Source organism: Heterodontus francisci, chromosome 31 (assembly GCF_036365525.1).
Source record: "Heterodontus francisci isolate sHetFra1 chromosome 31, sHetFra1.hap1, whole genome shotgun sequence".
Lineage (NCBI taxonomy): Eukaryota > Metazoa > Chordata > Chondrichthyes > Heterodontiformes > Heterodontidae > Heterodontus > Heterodontus francisci.
In genome coordinates, this window is record NC_090401.1 from 52,581,262 (window position 1) to 52,602,368 (window position 21,107).

General features: G+C 40.3%; 1 protein-coding gene across 5 annotated transcripts in view; it reads left to right on the forward strand.

Moving 5' to 3' along the window:
• The first annotated feature begins 7,308 nt into the window (after positions 1 to 7,308).
• Positions 7,309 to 21,107, forward strand: part of ptprub (protein tyrosine phosphatase receptor type Ub) — an 833,961-nt gene continuing 820,162 nt past the window's right edge. For all 5 annotated transcript variants that reach the window (XM_068011591.1, XM_068011594.1, XM_068011592.1 and 2 more), the window contains exon 1: positions 7,309 to 7,548. In XM_068011591.1, coding sequence (XP_067867692.1) covers positions 7,479 to 7,548 — 70 coding nt within the window. In that variant the 5' untranslated portion in view covers positions 7,309 to 7,478. The remainder of the gene's footprint in view (positions 7,549 to 21,107) is intronic.

Genomic DNA, 21,107 nt, shown 5'->3' on the forward strand with positions numbered 1-21,107 from the left:
ATGGGAACCGGGTGGCACAATAGATTAGACACTAGGCTTTCACTCTGGAACATGCGTTCATATACAGACCAGACTGACGGGACAAAAGTCTGTCTGTTGGCTGTAAGGGTCTAAAGTGAAATTAGCAGTCTCAATCAGTTCCTAATAAATGTAGAACTGAAGTATAAGACTGACCTTAATTTAACACTGATTGTCAATCTCACTAAGCAAGGCCAACCCAGCAATCCTTTTAGATGGTACTTGTAGCAATAACGGAGTGCTCCATTCTATGGCGGGGTGGGGATAGGATAGGGGAGGGGGGGGCTGCAAAACAGAGTGGACAGATCCATTAGGCAGAGGTGCATTGCTTCTCAGCTGGCAACTGTCCAGCATTGCCCAGATCAAGGACAACCCTATTCTGCTTTCAGGGGTAATTTGGTGCTGCATTGCGTTATTTGGTACCTAGAAAGATATATAGAATATCAACCTGGTTTATCTTTTGAAGTGCAGAGTATGTAATTGCAAGAAAAAACACTTTCTTTTGAACACAAACATATTAACCAGCAATTACAATAATTGACTGATCCAGTAACTGGTGATCAGATTAGATGATTGATGATCTGGTTGTAGAGTCATGTTGACAAAGACTTGACTTCCCAGTTTCCACTAGATACCCCCTCCCACCTGCCTCCCCGCTTCACCAGGCAATGCTGCAATGGAATCTGTGGTTGCAAAGCTTGTTTTTTTTTAGACCTTAACTGAGAGGGAAATTAGAATTGAAACAGAAACAAGGCTGAAGCAGAAACAGAAACCAAAACTGAAGCAGAAGCTGGAAAAACAACTTCAGGTTTCTGGGAAAACTGATATTGGTTAGAACCAGATAAAAGGAGACAGAGTCCTCCCCAGATCAGGTAAGAGTGGAGTGCCGGCAAGCAGAAGAAAGTGAAGACTGAATTCAGAAGCTGTATCTGTTACTCAAAGCAACCAACAAACCAGACCAGGCCATACAGTGCACAGGTTGTCACAGAAGGACTCAGATAAAGGGAAGACTGATAAATCCATGCCATCAAGACTGTTGTGAGCAGAGCAGAGGAGCTTCTGGAGAAGTAAGCCTTGTGGTGAAGACCCCAAGGAGTTGGGATTGAGGGAACTGCTGTCGGAGGACGAACAAGAGCTAATTCCATGAAGAAAGGAGCTGAAAATCTACCTGAGGAACTTCAGAGTTGTGAAGAACTGTATGACTGTAATTGTTGCCATATATGCTGACTGCCCCATGAAACCGTGAGACCCATCCCTGTTGTATCTGATAATTAAGATGTAATTTAAAACATGTATATTGACCATGATCTGTCTGTTACTCATGTTTAATTGATGTTGGTTTTGGTTTGAGTGTTAAAATTTATAAAAGTGAAATTTTGTCCATTTGTTTTGGTTTCCTAAATTGGGATCAATCGGAGGACTTGATTCTTTTTGTTTCTTGGTGGTCCCCACGGGGATCATAACAAGGTACACTCAAAAAAGTGGAAAATATGACTATCAATGGAACGACATTAATTAAAATTTGTTGGGAATTAATTTGCAGATAATTCCTTGGGCTTGCAAATGATATGCCCCTGACACATTGAATGATTTTACACTGTGAACAAGTGCACTTCCGATTGTCTTGCAGAAACTGAGCAAAACACAAAACAATCAATCCTAGTCTGATCAGACAGTAGGTAGTATGTCTCCTATCCATTTTGCGATATGGCAAATAGAAAAATTATCAGCAAATTCCCATTGTTGGTGCTAATATTTCAGAAATCAGAAAATTCAAAAACTTAATAAAGTGCCATTTTCAACAGTCTGTCTTCATGCAGATAATGCATGATGACAGAGAAAGTATTACAGGTACAGAACTGTTATTAGCACTAATCTTTCTCACCACACATACGCTGTCACTGCATTTCAGAAGATAACGAGTGTCCATTTCCATAACAGTAGGGTTTCAATGTAGTAGGCTTTAAATACAATATATGTACCATCAAAAATAGAGATGCTTACATTGTAGTGTTATTAGATTAAGTTAGGTGGCATTTTTTTTTCTTATTCATCCTTAATAAATCAGAATTATTTGTTACGTTTTACATGCGGTTGATTTTCATGTCCTGATGTAAGTTGCTTTTAAAAATGCATGTTCAGAACATGTGGAACTCAGCAGGATGGTACTATACTAATGGCACTCAATTTTCTAGGCTTGGCTCATTTTCACAATTATTCACAGCTGCGGGAGCAGATTTGGACAGGTGTAAAGAGCATATCACTGAGAGGAGTTGCAGGTAAAATTTAATGGGACATGGATAATTAAAAGAGATGGCAGAATAGGGAACAAAACTTCTTACAGCCTTCAGAATGATTCCAAAGGCATCTCAATCCATGGTGACCTTTAACAGGGGAGAAAGGAGAAACAAGGCAAAAGTGAAGGGAATGGAAACACAATGTACAAACATTAAGTCTACAGGCATATGATGGAGAAGTCCAGTAATGGGATCTGTTTGACTGTTGTTCAAATGGAAGTAAATGGAAGTGATACTGCATCAGGTGGTGCTACATGAGATGGTTATGAGGAGTATGGCCCTTTTTAACACACCACAACACCATTTCCACAAGTAGCTTTTTGTCATTATTCATTCTCAAAGTGTGGGCATCACTGGCCAAGTCCAGCATTTATTTCCCATTCTGAGTTCCTCTGTACAACTTAATGGCTTGTTCAGCCACTTCAGTGCATATTTGAGAGTCAACCACACTGATGTGGAACTGAAGTCACATATAAGGATGGCAGGTTTTCGTCCCTATAGGATATTGGTAAATCAGTTAGGTTTTTATGACAATCCAACAGCTTCATGGTCACTTTTAACAGATGCCAGCTTTTTATTTACAGATTAAATTGAATTCAAATTCTCAAACTGCTATGGTGGGATTTGAACTCATGTCCTGAAGACTATTCAGCCAGGCATTTAGATTACTAGTCCAGCAACATACCACGACACTCCCGTAATCTGCTTTGCAAGAAGGTGGAAGCAGGTTGATGCTGCAGCACAACTAGTTGTGATAGCAATATGGTGCAAATTAGCAGTCAGCATCCTTGTAACAGATGACACACTCTGCTGGTACGTAGACTGTGAAGACAATTCCTCTTGGTTGTGTGTACTGCCGTGCTTGCCTATTAGATCAGTGCTTTTTCTATTGATGTAGTTTGACCAAAGCTTTGGGAGTTATCTATCCAGATTGGGATGGAGCATGCTCTGAAGACTTGGTGCTTGACTTATATGTGAAGTGTTGTTGATGTGTTATCCATCCACTAGCAATGAAGTAGAACCAGGGATCTGATTACAAAGATTTTCACATGGTTTAGCTTAAGGGGGTATATGATTTTCTCAAACCATGCTATTGGGCTATGCCCTACACTGTAGTGCTTCAGCCATAGGGTGGGGGATTAAAGGATATTACTAAAGTTGCAGTGCAATGCATTGACAGCCTATGGTTAGGAGGAGCACAAGAATTTGCCTATGGGAGTCATTTGGGAAAGGTACATGGACAAAAAAAATGTTGCTTACAAACTTACACCATTTTATGAAGAACAAGGATGGCCATGGCAGTGCCAGACGAGTTGGAAACCCACAGAAGCATTGCAAACTCCAAATATGGCAGGAATTGGCTTCTGTAGTAGATGCCACTTAATGTGATAACTCAGTAACCTAGGAACAGGAGTAAGCCATTTAGCCCCTCAAACCATGCATTGACAATCCTAATCTTTATCTCCCTGTGCAGTCCAGTGCATGGCACTGGGAGTAATCCAGAGATTGCTACTCTGAATTTATAGTTCCTTAATTTAAAATTTAGATCCTTGAAATCTCTTTGCAGAGCCTCTAACATACTCCTTTCTACACCATTGACGGCCACAAGATCCACAACCACTCTCTGCTCACCCTCCCATTCCAGAACCTTTCATGTTTGTTCTGTGATGTCCCTGACATTTGAGAAGCAACATACCATTTCAGGTCTCTGGACCACGTGTGCCAAAGAAACCATTTACCCCTCTAACTCTAAAATCCTCTTTAAATCGCACAGATATACAATAACATTACATTTTGAGAAAAACTGATCAATTACCAAGTGGAACTGAGCATAAATGTTCCCAAAATCAGCTCCACTCAGCAAACAAACAAACCAGTACAATGCAAACCATTATGCTGACATCACCCGTTGGCTTTAGTGCATTGAGTATCACTGACACAAATGACAATCAGAATAGCAACAACATTTGTTTCAACCATATTGTTCTTCAAGGGTGTTTTACCAGCTCAACAGGAGAAAAAAAAACAAGAGAAAGATATAACTACAAAAGTAAAATATTGTGGATGCTGGGAATCTGAAATCAAAATGGAAAATGCTGGAAATACCTAGCATGCCAGGTAGCATCTGTGGAGAGAGAAAGAGCTAATGTTGCAGGTCAATGATCTTCCTTCAGAGATATAGTTAAATCCTCAAAAGAAATATGATTTAAACCAAGAAATGCCTTTACCTCTTTTCTTCACATCTAGGAATAATCATGATGGTAGTTTCCATGTCTTGGTCATGAGGAATTTCAGGGCACAATTAATGCTTCACCACAGTGAAAGAAAATCAGAATGCAAAATGGTGAAAGTGTGGAATGCACAATCCAGAGAGGTAGTGAATGTGTATGGTGCAGCTGGGTGGAGGTTTGGTAAAGAAAAAAAAATTGAAGGATGTAATAGATAAAGATAATTTACCGGTCCTCCACTCACAGGAGGGGACAATACTCAAAGGGAATCTGAGTCAGAGACATAGCTGCACCTTTGTAGTGATGAACCTCTGCTCTGTGTTCCCTTCAAACATGGCTCCTAGCTGGGTGAATTTACCTGAGAGTGCTGCATGTTATTTTCCATGGGAAAGGCCTAATGAACCTTAATGATCTTTTCTGCTCCTATGCCCACATGAGCAGGGTGATGGGACTTTGTTTTAAGGTCTCATCCAAATGACAGCACATCTGAGCACAGCACTCCTTCAGTATACACTTAAATGTCAGCTTAAATTATGAGCTCACATCTTAAGAATGGTGCTTCAATGTAGCACCTTCTGATTCAGAGGCAAGAGTATGATCACTAAGCCAAGAATAACACAAAGAATATATAACGTTTGTTCCTCAGTCTGTTCTGAGTCAATGAAAATTGTGTCAGTGGTCATTGGTTAGACAGGGTTTCTGCTCCTAATTTTGATTCTGTGACTCCTGCCCGAAATGCACATCTATGGATGTGGTGAGGAGAGAGTTGGACTCAGCTGTAATGTGGTCGCAACTGACACTGCTCGACAATAGTCATACATGAATAATGTCCTCTTGGATAAGGTACTGGAGGATGATCTGCACTTACTAAACTGCAGCTTTGATTTTTATGCTCAAGTCCTGGAGTAGGACTTGAACTCACAACCTTCTGACTCTGAAGCAAGAGTGCTAAGCCACAGCTGACAATCATCTACAAATCGAAAATAGATTTTAATCAAATTTTTATCTTCCATTCTATTATTTATGATCTGCACAACACACAGATGTGTGGGCTGGACAATTAGAATCATATATACCCACAATGTGCAACTACAACTGAAGCAGAAATCCCATTGAATATTATGCCCCTGATCACATGAAGGGACTCGTTTGCAGCCTGTTCCTCATAGTTCTGTTGCTGCTGTCATGGAGGCAGCCACTGCTATATCGTTACTGGCTTCTGGTTACTGACCAATAATCTTGTTAGATTATAATAAATCTTTCCAGGTTGAAGGTACTTCAGGAGCATGATTTGATCCACTAAAATCCTTCTTCACAGAACACAAAGCAGATGCACCCAATGTCCAAGACAGTAATGTGTAACAGCAACAGAAAATTAATATTTTAGATCGAAAACAACACAGGGGGATTATAGTGTTCATTAACAAGAATGGAAAATGTTCCAATATTTCGATGAGATCCTTCGCCAATTTTTGTTAACCTGGGCAGAAAATAGCTTAGTGTCATTAGTTTCTCCATAATCCCTCGTTGCAGTAGCATTTTGTTCCATAAAAAGACCTATTATAAGGAAAGACAACTTTTGATCACTTTCATCCAGCTCTCAAGTGATTCAATTTGCTTCTAAATTGGCGGAGCACCGGCACAGGAGGAGCCAACAAATGCAATCAAGTTTTGTTTTGAGTGATTGCACGGGTAATGCACAAACAGTAAACGTACATAATGCGCTTACCTTTGTATGTTGAAGGGCGTAGGTATCACTTCTTTTCTTCTCAAAAAGAAATAGTAAAGGTAACATTTAATTTGAGCAGGTCGTCTCGTCTCTATTCAAGCCCCTGCACGATTTTCTGTAGTGCAATGCAGACATCCCATGATTGTAGGTAATAGCTCGCCACCACGAAACAATGCAAGCACTGTCTTTGACAAGGTTGCAATCACCCTCGAATGGTGTAGGGTGAGAAACAATAGTCCTTAATTTGGATTATTCAGTACAATATGTTCTATTACATTTAGCGATTGTTGTAGGAGTTGAAATCATAGTGAAACCTTGGCAATGTCTGATGACCTGCAAGGTGAAGGAAAAAGATTTTGCTGTTTGTGTAGTACAAAATTAGTAGATAAACTAGATTCAATGCAACTTGCCTGTATGAACAGTACCGTACAAGTTCACAAGCAATCTTTCAACTCGCATATGCATACAATATCAGCCATTATTTATCACAGTGTCTAACTTATTAATAGTTGGCAAATCGCCACTTTACTGAAACAAATGTAAATCAGTCAAAAAGTAATGCATATCGTTTCTGTTACAGTAATATTTTAATATCTATATATTCGGTAGACTATTCTCATTAAATCACACTAGTGCACCTGCCGCATGCTATTAAAACGCATTTGCACAATAAGGTAAACATATCACAGAGTTAGTTTAACTATGCTTACAAATTATATATAAAGCCATAATAATAGATATGCATTTCATCCGTTTGTGACACCATTGATGGCGTTCCAATCGTTATGAACCCCTTTAGATTAATTAAAATAGATCCTCAGTTATAGATTTAAAAATTAAATCTACGAAAGATGTGGGGACGGAGGCGACTTTCCCTAGCGAGAAGCAACTAATGATAAACAAGACAGAATTGGGCAGTCAGTGCTTGCAAGGTGCAGTCAGGTAAGTGAATGTTGAGAGGATTTCTGAACCTGTACTGCTAGCAGCTCCCAGCAGAAGGCAGGCTTCTGCAATTTCAAATAAAAATCTAGCCTTTCGGAAGGGCTTATTTTATTGACGTCAGGAACCCTCGCCGTGTCTTTCTCTTCCGTATATATTTAAATCACAGTTGCACTTCTCGTCCCCTCTGGACTCAATGGTTCCTCGTACAACTTTATCCTATATTGCAGATGGTCGCCAACCCCGCGACAGGCGAGGGTGACAGCAATGAACCGATTCTGGGTGATTGCTCTGATCGTCGCTCACTTCGGCAGAATAAGAAGCGAGTCGTTCGGAGGTAAGAGCTCCAACCGCAACAACAAGAGACAAAACCCGATGTGAAAACTTGTTTACGTTGCAAGGAAGTTTGGCTGCTTCTTTTTGTAAAAGCGAATTACCGTTTTTTGGGGTGTGATCTATGGGTTTCTGAGCACCTCAGTTACGAAGCCACAGGCGAACTGAAAGCGTCTGTGTGGTTTATTGCGCTGTGATTGTCTTCGGGACCGGTTTTTTTTAAAGCCTCGTCAATTTCAGCTCTTTTTTTTTCCCGAGTCGAGCGTTGCTGCTGACATTGATATGCCTCATTCACGTGCTACGGAGCTGAGTTTACAGAAACGGCACATACAATGGGGCGAAGAGTGAGACGTATAACCTGTTCAATGTGAAGAACAAGGGTCGGCTTTAAAAGTTAACTCAATAATCCTTCTGCATTGCCGCGTGGTCGGTTTATTTAAATAAAAATGAACCCGGACTGGACAGATCCGTTGTGGTTTTTTGTAAATGCCTGTGGAAAATAGTTCACGATTAAATATTATTTGCAGTTAATTGACAAAAGCATTTGGTTCCTCTCCTTTTAGAATTGACGCGCCGCATCTTATATTCGCCTCAGAAAAAAATTCACTTTAGTCTTTTTTTTAATGGAAATATTTCCAGACAAATGTGGCTGAATTGGGATTGTTACAGGTTTCCAGTTTGGGAGGGTTAACTTTATTAACATGGAGTATGATAGAATCTATCAATACGAGCGTGCTTTAGGTGTTTTTAGAAAGTCCTATTCAATTTGCGTTGTTTCAACTTGTTGGGTTCGGGGTTGGCGCTCTGTTTAAATTTGGTAGTCAGGCAGAGTTCAGATCAGTTTAAGGTTAGGATTACAATTTCGCTCCGGGTTATAGTTACAGCCAGGGTTAGAATTACCACGTTCAAGTTCAGTGAACATCGGTAACTGCGGGCTCCCAGCTCCACTCATTGTGCCGAAAAGCAAAGTCTTTTTTGAGTAACTGTAGGTGTATTGATATTTTTGAAAATCGCCAACTGCTCTTACACCTATAACTGCGCAACATGACTCCTCGAAGCATGCAGTGTCGTCTGTGGAAAGCAGCAGAGCAGGGTATACAGGATGAGTAACGACAGGAATTCTGTTGGATTTCCGTTGCGAGTCAGGGAGGTTCTTTTTTGGCGGAAATTTTCCTGGAGAGTTGTAAATTAAGTTGGGGATAGGATTGAAAAGAAAACAGTTGCATATGCAAGCCATCCGAAATAAGACGTGGAAATGCATTGTAAGTTAGCCAGCATCTGAAGAGAGAAAATGGTTAATTTTGTGAGTCCTTCACTAAAACTTGTATGAGAAGGCGAGAAGTCCGGGTCATGATTGAGAATTGGCTTTTTTTTTAAACAGTGTGATAGCAAGAACATTTGGGCATAGTCCCTGCATGTTTGAAGACTACTTGTATGTCGCATAATCTCCCTGATCTCCATACTTTTTTTGTATCCGCAGAACCAGACACACAAACAAATTTGCAAAATGTTCTATGGGATATGGATCCATTTATAGCCTGCTCTCATATCTGTCCTGTTGACTCTATTTCTGGAGTAGTCACATAGCAAGATCTAAAAATGTTTATGGGAAACTATTTGTACGAGATAATGTAACATTAATGTAACAGACAGCTAATTCATGAACTGGTTATTGTAGTTCTTTCACGCCTACGAAAGACTTCAGTAAGTTGAGTGCCTTGGTTAGCAATTGGTTACTACAGTCCATCAGCCGGGTCTCGCCACCACTGGTCGAATATTTTGTCCATGATGTGTGCAACAGCTGATGGTCTTTTGAGCCCGTCCTCAATCTGATTACGGAGTGCTGTAGAATTCAAACACGACCAGTATTTATTGTCTGTTACATGTGCCATTGATCTCCCCTGTGGTCAATAAGGGGTGGGATTCATAGATCAGATATTTATTGACTATGAACAGTCAAGGTCAACTTTGCTCAGGTTGCACTAGTTAAGCCGTTTTACGTTTGAAATGTTTGTTGGAGGAAAAAATGCCATTAGAGAATTATTTGCTCAATCCTCGCTATAGCGTGGCCCATACTAACGTTGTCAATAAAAGGTGAGATAGGTACGGCAGGAAATTGTTCATGGAGCAGGAATAAAAACCGAATTTGAGGAATAGATGAGAGAAATTTTGCTTAAGACTTGCACTCATGACTACGACTGTCCTAATTAGTATGATTAATAAAACCTATACTTTTTCTCCCACAGTTATCATATGCCTCATACCTTCTACAAATGAAATGTTCTGTCTTCCTTTTTAGAATAAAGACAACATATAACCGAACTAGCTTCAACTCCAAGTTAGCTAACCTCAGCGCTGGCATAATTGGTTTGGAGGTTCCTAGATTAGGAAGGTGGTACAGTGTGGTAATTAGAATCTGTCCTTGTTGCTCTATATTGACTCCTGCTGGAAGTGCTCTGTATCGACGTTGGATGAGTATTGGTTGTGATGTTGTTCCAGCCGTGGTCTCTTGGGCTAGATACTAGGGGTTCGCAACATCCATGGAGCTATCAGCTGGAGTCGATAGCTCCAAGAAAACCGTTCCAATTGCTCTGTGAACGAAAGAGGCCTTCAGTCAAAGGATTAAAAGAGGCACTTTTTGAATTTTTCTTTTGCTTTATACACACTAAGCAGCATCTGCTTGAACGAGTTCCTCAATAGTATTGAGCATACATCACACATCTCTTCTATTTCAGTCTGCAACTGTTTTAGCCTCAAACAGTCTGTTTGTCTAAATTAGTCAAGATTAAACATGCAGTGGAATGCCAGTTGCTGTGAGCTAAAGCTTTACTTTGCCAATTTTCTGCGTGTCTCTTTTGAAGGCATTGACTTCAGCTGGGGTGCAGTTCCATGGGCGCTGACGCAAGTGGCTGTTTTCTTGTGTGAACCTGGGTGGGCAGTGACTGTAGGCAGGTTGGCTGACCCTCCGAGGCATCATAGCTGAACCCACTTCTGTCCTCATCCAATGATTTTAATAAACCTGCGCACTTTGCAGCAGTAGTTGCCTGGATAGTAATGATGTGGAGGAAATCTGACTGATGTTACCCTTCCCCAGTCCCCTGCCTCCAACTCACTGGCTGACACAGTGGTATCAATATTCACTCCGAATTAATATCAGCCAAATTTCTGCTCTAACTTAGATCAACTAATGCAGCACAGGCTGTGAATTGACCTGGGTTGATTGGCTCAGTACCACACCATGCAGTGCCTTTACCCACGAAAGGAGTAACTTGTTTTTCGATGTCTCATTCTGCTGTCCCGAGCTGGCAGGGAGGTCAACTTGCATTATTTATTTTCCAAAGGCCAGGAGGACTTCATTTAGTTAAAAGCCACCATCCAGTAATCATCACCATTTAGTAAGACTGACCTAGAAGTGTGTTTGTCAGTTGGCAACTCACTGCAAAACAGCACCTTGTTAAACTGTAAGTTATTTAGACAGGATGATTAGAAAAAGACCATGTACTTTAAAATTTTGTTTTGCACCAATTAAATGCATGCTGTATAATGTGTGGGGAATAGAGAAAGTAATAACTCTTCAAAGAACTAGTATTCTTGTCATGCACAGAATCATTTTTCTTGCTATAATATGTGGCAGGAACTAAAGTAAGATGGGTATTTATTTACAAGAATGAGAAGCAGATTGTATGGATATTACAAATATTCCATTAGTACGTTCATAGTGATTTTAAAACTGGGGTGCTGTGTAAGGTAAGTAATGCAATAGTCAGGATTATTGGGGAATGCACCCAACCCATTACTGAACCAGCAATTTAAAATGTGCCAGCTAATTGAGCAAGTGGCACTTGCAGGTTAACGAGGCATGTCAATCTCAACCAAGTGTAATTTGTATTTCTCTGTAACTTGTATTCTTTGCTGTTCAAGTTGTTAACATAATTTGAATATTTTCATCTTATGGTATGCAAAGAAGCATATGGGGAAGGAAAACCAATAGCCCACAGGCTAAATTTGATGGTGACTTGACAGCATTGGTTCCAGACCCATCTTCCAACATGCCTGGTTGTGAGTAGTCTCATATGAAATAGCTGCTGTGTTGCTGTTGAGGTCATTGCTTTTTCATGTGCGTATGAGCACAACTGTTCTTATCTGAAAAGGTGAGTCTGGAGACCAATGGAGCTCAGCATCTTTTAAAGGTGCTGGTGGGGAATCATTGTTTGCCCTGTAAATTGTCACTAGCTTTGTTTAGTAGAGGAGAATTCTCCACAAACTACAGAAGGGAAGTGGGGAGAGGCGGGGCGGGGGGGGGGGGGGGGGGGGGGGCGTGAAATGTGTGGTGGTGGGAAGGGGGCATGATTGTAACAGAGGGAGGGGATGTGATCAGGGTGTAGGGAAACTAGATGATCTAGAGTGAGTATTTGATATTCCCTCTTCCACCTCCCTGTAGTAATTAATTTTAATAGATTAAATGCAGGATTCTCTTGACTCCTTTAACTCATAAATACAGCCTGAGGTACTCTTGGTTGCTATCAATTTTTCGAGTAATTTTGCAATTTTCATGGGAGCACTCTCATTATGCATTACTCTACATAGATTGAGAAAGACAAATGGCACAAGTTGGGAGCCTTGTAGACCAAGCAACAATTTCAATGGGGAGCTCTAAGTACTGATCAGAAAAGTAGTATATACTTGCTCCTAAAGGCAAGTGAGTTATTGGAAGCAAACCAGCAATGAAAAGGACCCAATGACCTTGCCATGGTAAGGGTTTTGCCTTTCAGTCTTCTCATACTGTCCAATATACAGGAAGATCTCAGCCAGACTGGCACAGTTACAAAATGTGACTCTCCATTAAGTGCCTAGATTCGCACCTGCATGGTTGTGTTAAAGTTGCATTTGCAAGCAAGCTACAAAAAAAAATGCATTTCTGCAGCCATACAATTTTATTCCCAGCATTGACAAGCACAACTCACTCTCTGCAAGGGAATTGACTCGATTTGGCTTTATTATGGGACCAGAAAAAGGTTATGTATATGATATTGCATAATTGCATTATAAAGTACCATAAACTAGAGAAAATCAGAGCTGATGCACAGGCCTGTCTGTAATACAAACACAACCTGCTGGAAATTGACAATAGGTCTCTCAGCATCTGAAAAGAAGATTTTGGGTGTAAATCTTTCCAGTATCCAAATGTGAATTATAGCTAAAACAATAACCTGCATTCCCCCTTTGCAAATGTGAACACATTTTCCTATCTAGTACTGGCATTTTCTGTTTTTATTTCAAATTGCCAACTATTTCTGTCTTTCTGATTTATGCTCCCAAGTGATTTTTTTGATTGCCATCTGAACCCTAAGCCGTTTTTTAGAATAAATATCCAGCTCCCTTGTTTTTCACTCCTACCCAGGCTGTATGTCTTGTTGACCTCCTTGGCCCTTTGCCAATGTCTTTTAGATTAGTAAATTCGCAACATCAGCCCGAGGATCACTTTTTTGCTTCCGAGTTTCCCCCCACCCCCCGTTTCATGGCATTGAGAATTTTACCTTTTCTGCTACCAGTAGCTGTGTCCATTTGCCACCAACTGCTTCGATGCTGGTCAATGGCTTTGCCATACAGTCCTGTATAATACGAACATGCATATTAGGAGCAGGCCATAGTTAAGTGCTTTTCTGCAAGATAGTGACAATAGACCAATGAGTTTTAAAATAGAATACATTTTCCATGTATTCTAGGATGGGAGTGGTTTGTGGGGAATGAAAGAAAGGAGAAGGTAGGTTTTAGGAAGTCTATTGGGAATTGGTTCTGAAAGGGTGACCATATCTGAAGCTTTCGCAGTTTCAGGACCAACCTGTACATTTATAGTCTTGGGTTAAGAGAGGGAGGCAGAGACAGACTACCTGGTGTATCCTAGTATCTAGTGATCCCTAACTTCCCCCCCCCCCCCACCCCACCCCACCTTCCTTTCCCTGCCCATGCTCAACCCACACTCTGTCAAAGAACAATCTGCTCTTCAAGCATAGTCTTACACCTGAGGATTTTGCATAGTCTGTATTTGCCAGTATTTTCTGTGTAAGCTGAAATGTACCATCTGCAACCCAAGAAATAGTGTGAAAACTCTAATTTATTTTGTGCCTGATTATAATCTTTTCAATTAGAGATTGAGTTTTTAAAGCTGGAAAGAATGTTTCAGTTACAGAAAAACAAGATAGTATTTTGCAGTAAAATAAAAGCAAAATACTGCGGATGCTGGAAATCTGAAATAAAAACAAGAAATGCTGGAACCACTCAGCAGGTCTGGCAGCATCTGTGAAAAGAGAAGCAGAGTTAACGTTTCGGGTCAGTGACCCTTCTTCGGAACTGACAAATATTAGAAAAGTCGCAGGTTATACGTAGGTGAGGTGGGGGTGGGGCAAGAGATAACAAAGGACGTCGAGATTGGACCAGGCCACATAGCTGACCAAAAGGTCACGGAGCAAAGGCAAACAATATGTTAATGGTGTGTTGAAAGACAAAACATTAGTACAGATTAGGTGTTAATACACTGAATATTGAACAGCAGCAAGTGCAAACCTGAAAAAAAACAGTGGGTAAGCAAACTGAACAAACAATAATTTCAGAGCATGACAGCCCCCCATTTTACTTTCATTTTTAGTTATTTTTTCTTTTTTTTTTACAATCTTTTTTTTCATGTTTATTTCATTTCATCTTAGTTTGTTCAGTTTGCTTACCCACTGTTTTTTTTCAGGTTTGCACTTGCTGCTATTCAATATTCAGTGTATTAACACCTAACCTGTACTAATGCTTTGTCTTTCAACACACCATTAACATATTGTTTGCCTTTGCTCCGTGACCTTTTGGTCAGCTATGTGGCCTGGTCCAATCTCGACGTCCTTTGTTATCTCTTGCCCCACCCCCACCTCACCTACGTATAACCTGCGACTTTTCTAATATTTGTCAGTTCCGAAGAAGGGTCACTGACCCGAAACGTTAACTCTGCTTCTCTTTTCACAGATGCTGCCAGACCTGCTGAGTGGTTCCAGCATTTCTTGTTTTTATATGGTATTTTGCAGTGTTATGGTTGTTGGTTTACTGTGATACTTGTTCCAAAAATGTTTGCTTAAAAAAAATGCGTCCTGCTGTCATTGGAAAGAGCTGTCCTTTTTGGCAGTCATTCTTGCATCATAGTTAAAACCGGACTATTCATCAAACTCGTGTGGAATGGTTCATTCCCTCTGGAACTGTAGTTTTTATCACTGTCCTTATCTTTTTATTGTTAAGGCTGCCTTTGCAAGATTTAAGTCAATGTCGAGGCTGGCCAACAGCCACTTCACTGCATCACAGTTAACCCTTTGTGGGCTATAGTAATATCTGTACCAAAGCCCCCAAAATAAAATGAGCTGAATTATTTTGGATTGAAGGCTCTGTGTATATCACCAAACATAGATCTGTATGCACCTCCTGTTAACTCTTGCATTATATAAGTTCCTATATCCACATTTATAATGGAAATAACATAAGGACCGAAAGTATGATTTTTTTTTTTTCACGTCTGCTTGTGTTGGTCCAATTATCCTCTGACCTTTCACCCTGTTTCCTCTGAAAAGTACACTTAGTCTCGTCTCCCCATGTGCAATGGCAGGAGGTTGGCTAGTTTTTAATGCAGAGAAGATAATTGCTCATTCATCAAGAGGTAAAGCGAGTTTGAGCTGAGCAGTAATAGTCCCGGTGATTTTTGAAAGACGCCTCTATACTATATTGTATCATAACTCTGATGCTTGAATGAAAGAAATTGTAATGTTTATTCATGTGTGCACTCAGTTGAATGTTTGGGTAATGATGAAGAGTGGGGGGAATGGAGCCGCTTTGTGCAGTCTAGATAATGCAGTATAATTAATATAATGCTATGGGTGGTTACAAAAGCTTTGCCAATAGCATTTCCTGTAATTTCAAATCTTTTTGAGCTGATAGCTCTGGGTTCTGTATGAATTGATTTGGAAACCAAAGTACTAAAAGTCAGAAATTAATTGCATTCTTTTTAAGAGGGGGGGGGGAAAGGAAGTTCACGTAATCATCACATTATGTTTAAATCAGCACTATGATTTTAGTTCCAGAACAATCAATGGCACATTGTTTGTTTTGTATTTGAAAAGACCGAACACTATTAAAACCAAATCGTGTGCTATCAGCAAAATGCCCTTCATTGTCCGCAATAAAGTGCCTCTTTAATCTTTTTAATATTTTGTACCAAAGTCTGCCTTTCAATTTTATCGCCTTTCTGCTGAGGGTATTAACTCAGACTGCCGTACAGTTCTACAGGACATGATATCCCTCTATTGCCCAAGCAGCCACTTGTCATGTATGAGCTTAATGAGTGATAGGCTATTTGACTGCAGGGGCTTCACCTTCCAGAAAAAAATGAGACTATGATCAGTAATGGGAGCTCCATAACCCGTGCCCGATTTGCAGTACTCCCATCAGTTATAACCTTGGATTCGGCAGTGAAGTATCGACCACCTGATCTGTATGCTTTAGTTTCAAACTGGATTGTATCTGCACCAAATTTGAGTAGTCGGGGTACTTATGAAAAGTGAACTTTTATGGGGATTCCAGTAATGTGGTTTAGAAAATGTGCAGGTGTATCTGTGATCTGAGGTGGTTTCTACTGAAGCATGGTGAGCATTGTAATTAAGTCATGGTTGGAATGTTTTGCCATGGGGTTGGGATTACCCTTTTGAGACTACCAGTTCACATGGGAATTTGAAGCCTTTTCAGTATTAATTACTACTAAGCACCTGGAACTGACTTTGTTACGAGGTAGAGAGCTTTCACCTATCACCACTCCCATATCCAGCCCTTCTATATAAATAGTCCAGCCTGTGTTAAATCGTCCTTGGGTGGACATATGTATGTTGTACAATATATTTAAAAATCCTTTGTTTGAGCAATACCTGTTAATAAACCCAGAGTTTGGAATAGAATAGTGTACTTTAAACATCTTGGAGTTAATTAAAAAGACTGAGCTAATGAAAGTGTAAAGTGTCAGAAAATATTCCAAAATCTCATTATCTGTGCTACTTCAGAAATTGTGTCTGTGGACCTGGCTGCATCCCTGTTCATCAAATAAATTAATGTTCCTGACATTATTACGGCATAGGTACCTGAACCTTTGTAGCTCAGCTCACTTTGTTATTTGAAGTACACATGATTAGCAGGGGACAATACTACTTTATGGCCATTTATCTAACTATTTGAGAGGAAAATAGTGGCACTTTTTAGATTCAATGACCTACTTCAAAAAGTTGTCTTTCCCTGTTGAATTTCTGGACATTTGTTAAAAACTGTTAGAAAGTGTTTACAGCACAGGGCCAGGTCATTGAGCCCAAATGTCCATGCCAGTGCTTATTTTCTGCACAAGCCTCCCACCCCTCCATCTAATCCCATAATTTATCCTTCTATTCCTTTCTCTGTCATGTGCTTATCTAGCTTCCCCTTAAATACACCTATACTATTCACTTCAATCACTCCCTGTGGTAGCGAGTTCCACATTCTAACCACTCTCTGGGTAAAGACGTTTCTCCTGAATTCCCTATTGGATTTATTAGTGACTGCCTTTATTCATGGTCCTTAGTTCTGGTCTTGCGCACAAGTGGAAACCTCTTCCTTACCTCCTACCCTATCAAACCCTTTACTAACCTTAACCTCTAACAGGTCATCCTTCAGTATTTTTTTTCTAGAGAAAAGAACCTCAACCTGTTCCATCTTTCCTGATAACTATAACTTCTGATTTCTGGCATCCTTCTAGTAACTTTTTTTTTTTTTTGTACCCTTCTCCAGCATCTCTGTCCTTTTTTTTATATAATTATGGAGACCGGAACTGTTCATAGTATTCCAAGTGTGGTCTCACAAATGATCTGTTCAAGTTTAATGTAACTTCTCCACTTTTTTTCAGTTTTATCCCTCTAGAAATGAAGCTGTTTTTGAAAGAATTTGCTTTTTGTTTTGTTACTACGATAGTTCCTAGGGAGAGCTAGTGCTGCAGTACATGTTATATGTGCTGTGTCCATGAACACATTATCTAGGGCAGTGTTCTCATGCAGTGCCGAAGGATTTCAACAGTGAATCTGACTGTTAGATCCTATGGCATTATTCAGACAATACTGTCCTGGACAGCATTACTCATTATAAACATCACCACCACTAACAGATAAACATTCATTTAATTGCTGTATGTGAGATTTCTGGGAGTGATGCAATATAAATGCAAATCTGTTTCTTTCAGTTTTCTCCCTTCCTGCCCTCCCTGCTTTCTCTCTTCTGAAGGTGTTCAAAGCTCTCCACGAGCACAGATCTGTTTTATGTGGCTCACTTCCATGCTGGGAAGCACATTCATCAAATAAATGCGCTTTCCACCACCAAGCTCAGCTATTCATGCCAGTTCTTTCAGATCTTCATTTTACAGATCTACAGATACTCAGTAGTTTATTAGTGTCATTGTATCATTGCACTGTTCCTCCCTTTTGCATACTTAATGTGCTGATACTGCTTCTCCCATTCATGCACAATGTTCACCTACAGCTGACGCTTAGCTCCATTTTTCCAACCATGACATAACCACACGGTAACTGGTTCCGTTTCAAAAAGGATGAGCACAAATGTTTGGAAGTGTTATGGGAAAGCTGACCTGTTTGTTTTTATTAGCCATAAGAAGCCAAACAGTTGCTGGGGCTGCCTTCTGAAACTGCTTCAGTCTGTGCTGAAGGTACTCCCACAGTGCTGTCAGGCAAGGAGTTCAAGGATTTTTATCCAGTGGTAATGAAGAAACAGTGATGATATGTCCAAATCAGGAGGGAGTATAGAGGTGGTGGTGGTCAGCTGAAGTTAGCTGTAAGGTCCAAAGTACAGACTCCGCTATGATCAGTACACACTGTCTGAAATGTTCTTTTTTGTGTTTGGGATGGTCTTGTGTAACTCATTCAAACTGTCTCATTTGTTTGAAAAACTCTGAAACTTCAGCAAATTTGTCATGTGAACCGAGAGAATGAGCAATAGGAAGTGTTGAACTCCATGAGGAAATCAAATCAGCAGATATCTGGCGTCGACACTTCACTTTGAGAAAGTCATTGTTTAGTCTTCACCTGTCATGGTATCAGATTAAACTTGAGCACTGCTTTGGTTGAGATGCATGTGGGTAAAAATGGAAGATTAAGATGGGCCTGTCGTAATTGTGGGGGGGAACCCAAGGTTACAGTACCACATTTTATTTGGTTTATTTTTGGCTTTTCCAAAGGTTCTGTCCTTTTCCAGCATCCGCACCTCCACATTTTCCACCAGGGGCCATAACTGGTCTGATATCTTTACCCTTTTTGCCTGTTGCCCAGAGATGTTCACAGAATTATAACATCTCCACTTCTGCCTTGTCTGAAATCAGCAAAATTGGTCTGTTCAGTACCACACCAGGTGATACATTTATGTATAGAGACATAAACAAGTACACAATTTATTTTAAAAATCCATCTTTTGAGCATGGGGCAAAAAAAATTAAACTTTCAGTTGGAAAGTTTAATTGAACCCAAAACAAAAACTTAAATCCCAAAGGCTGATATATTTGGCATAAAACTTAGTGTCACCTTAAATGTCTCATTCTGCTAAGTAAAATGATGAATGTAGGATCTTTAAAATATTTGTCTTATCTTCTCTCTTAAGGTATCACATCTTTGTCCCATTTGTATCTCATTTCTAAATAGAAGCTCCATTTTAATTGGGAATAGACTTTTTTCTTTTGTCTGTGCAAATCAAATTAGCAAATTGATATCTTGGGTATCACTTTCCACCTGTTTTTACATTGCAGTTCCAAACTATTTTCTTCTTGCCCATTACAGCTTGTTCTTAACACGTGATCCTCACCAAATGAAGCTTTGCAAGATTATGGAATTGCAATTCAACTTACAACTTGTATTTATATTCTAAACAACTTGCACTGTTCACATAGTTAGATTTCCCACTTTTCTTTTTTCTAGACCCACCACCATTGCATGAGTTCATTGAATTGATGAACTCGGCAACTTGCACAGTTGAGTTCACTTTTAACGACACCATGTATGCCCAAATAGATGGTGTTGCCATGGGATCCCCTCTAGGCCCAGCTCTCGCAAACAGCTTTGTTGGGTTCCGTGAGAAATGTGTCTTTGAGGGAATGACACCTAACCTTCTACCTCTTGCATATTTCCAATACGTAGATGATACGTTTGCTATATTTGAATCCGCAGCTGCATGTAATCATTTCCTTACACGTCTTAATGTGCTCCATCCTGCGCTCAAATTCACTGTTGAAATGGAGCAGTCAAATGAGCTCCCTTTCCTTGACATACTAGTTGAGAAATCTGTTAAGGGGCTCTCTGCCATGGTCTACCGCAAACCTACCTTTACTGATCAATACATGCGTTAGATTCTTACAGTTCCAAACACTACAAGATTGGCCTCATCGGCAACTCTGCAACTAGGGCCCGAACTATTTGCTCACCATGCAAACTTGATGCTGAAATAGGACGAATCAAAGACGTCCTGCATGACGATGGCTACCCTGATCAGATCATTTCTCGCTGTATATCGCGCAAACTTATGAATGGGCTAAGGCCGTCGTTTTCAGCCCTGAAAAGTGCCCAGTCTACCTCAACTTACCCTGGAAGGGTGATGCATCCCAAAAATTTGAGCAACAAGTAAAGCTGGCTGTTTTATGCTACTGCTATGCAGTAGCAACACGTGTGGTGTTCCTAAGAAACAGGATGCTGCTGACAAGTCATATCACGTGACTCATTTGTGTGATCATGAATTTCAATGCCTGTGTGATACCAGATATATAGGCCATACGTTCCAACGACTGGCGGATTGTATCAAACAACATGTCCCTTCTGCTGCTCGTAACGGGCAAGGTTTTTGTCTTGCACTCATCAGGACAATCCGCAAGAATAACCAATGTAAGGAAAAATAACTTGTACTGTATGAGAAGAGCGTGCTGATTGGTTGGCAAGTGAACTCTGATAGAGGCCAGCCAGCCTGTGTTTGCAAAACTCATCGGTGTCCAACATTTAGATGTGATTTCGCGATTGGACAACATTTGCTAAATAATCTGCAGTGTGCTAAGAATTACGCTGACAACCAATTTAAGATTGTCAGTAGGGTTCGCAGTGTGGCGCATTTGCATGTACTGGAAGCTACATATATTAATACACAGGGCCCTGTTCTTTGCAGACAGAACATGTACACACATTGCGCCTATTTCAGCTGAACAAAATAAGTGATAGCCATTCGCTGGTTCATTCCTTGGTCGAGGCATTACCCTAATCAGTCAAGCTGCCCGGTTTAAATTTCAAACAAAGCTTGGTAGTTAAGAGTCAGTCGCTGTAAACTGGTGCATTCTCCATGGCAACGCCTCTACCAATCAGAGCTGATCTCTTTGAAACATCTAATACTCTTGGAGACAGTGACAAGGTTGATGCTGAGTGGCTGTTTCACCTGGTTGGAGAGTGTAGAACTAGGGGGCATAGCCTCAAATTGAAGGCTTGGCCATTT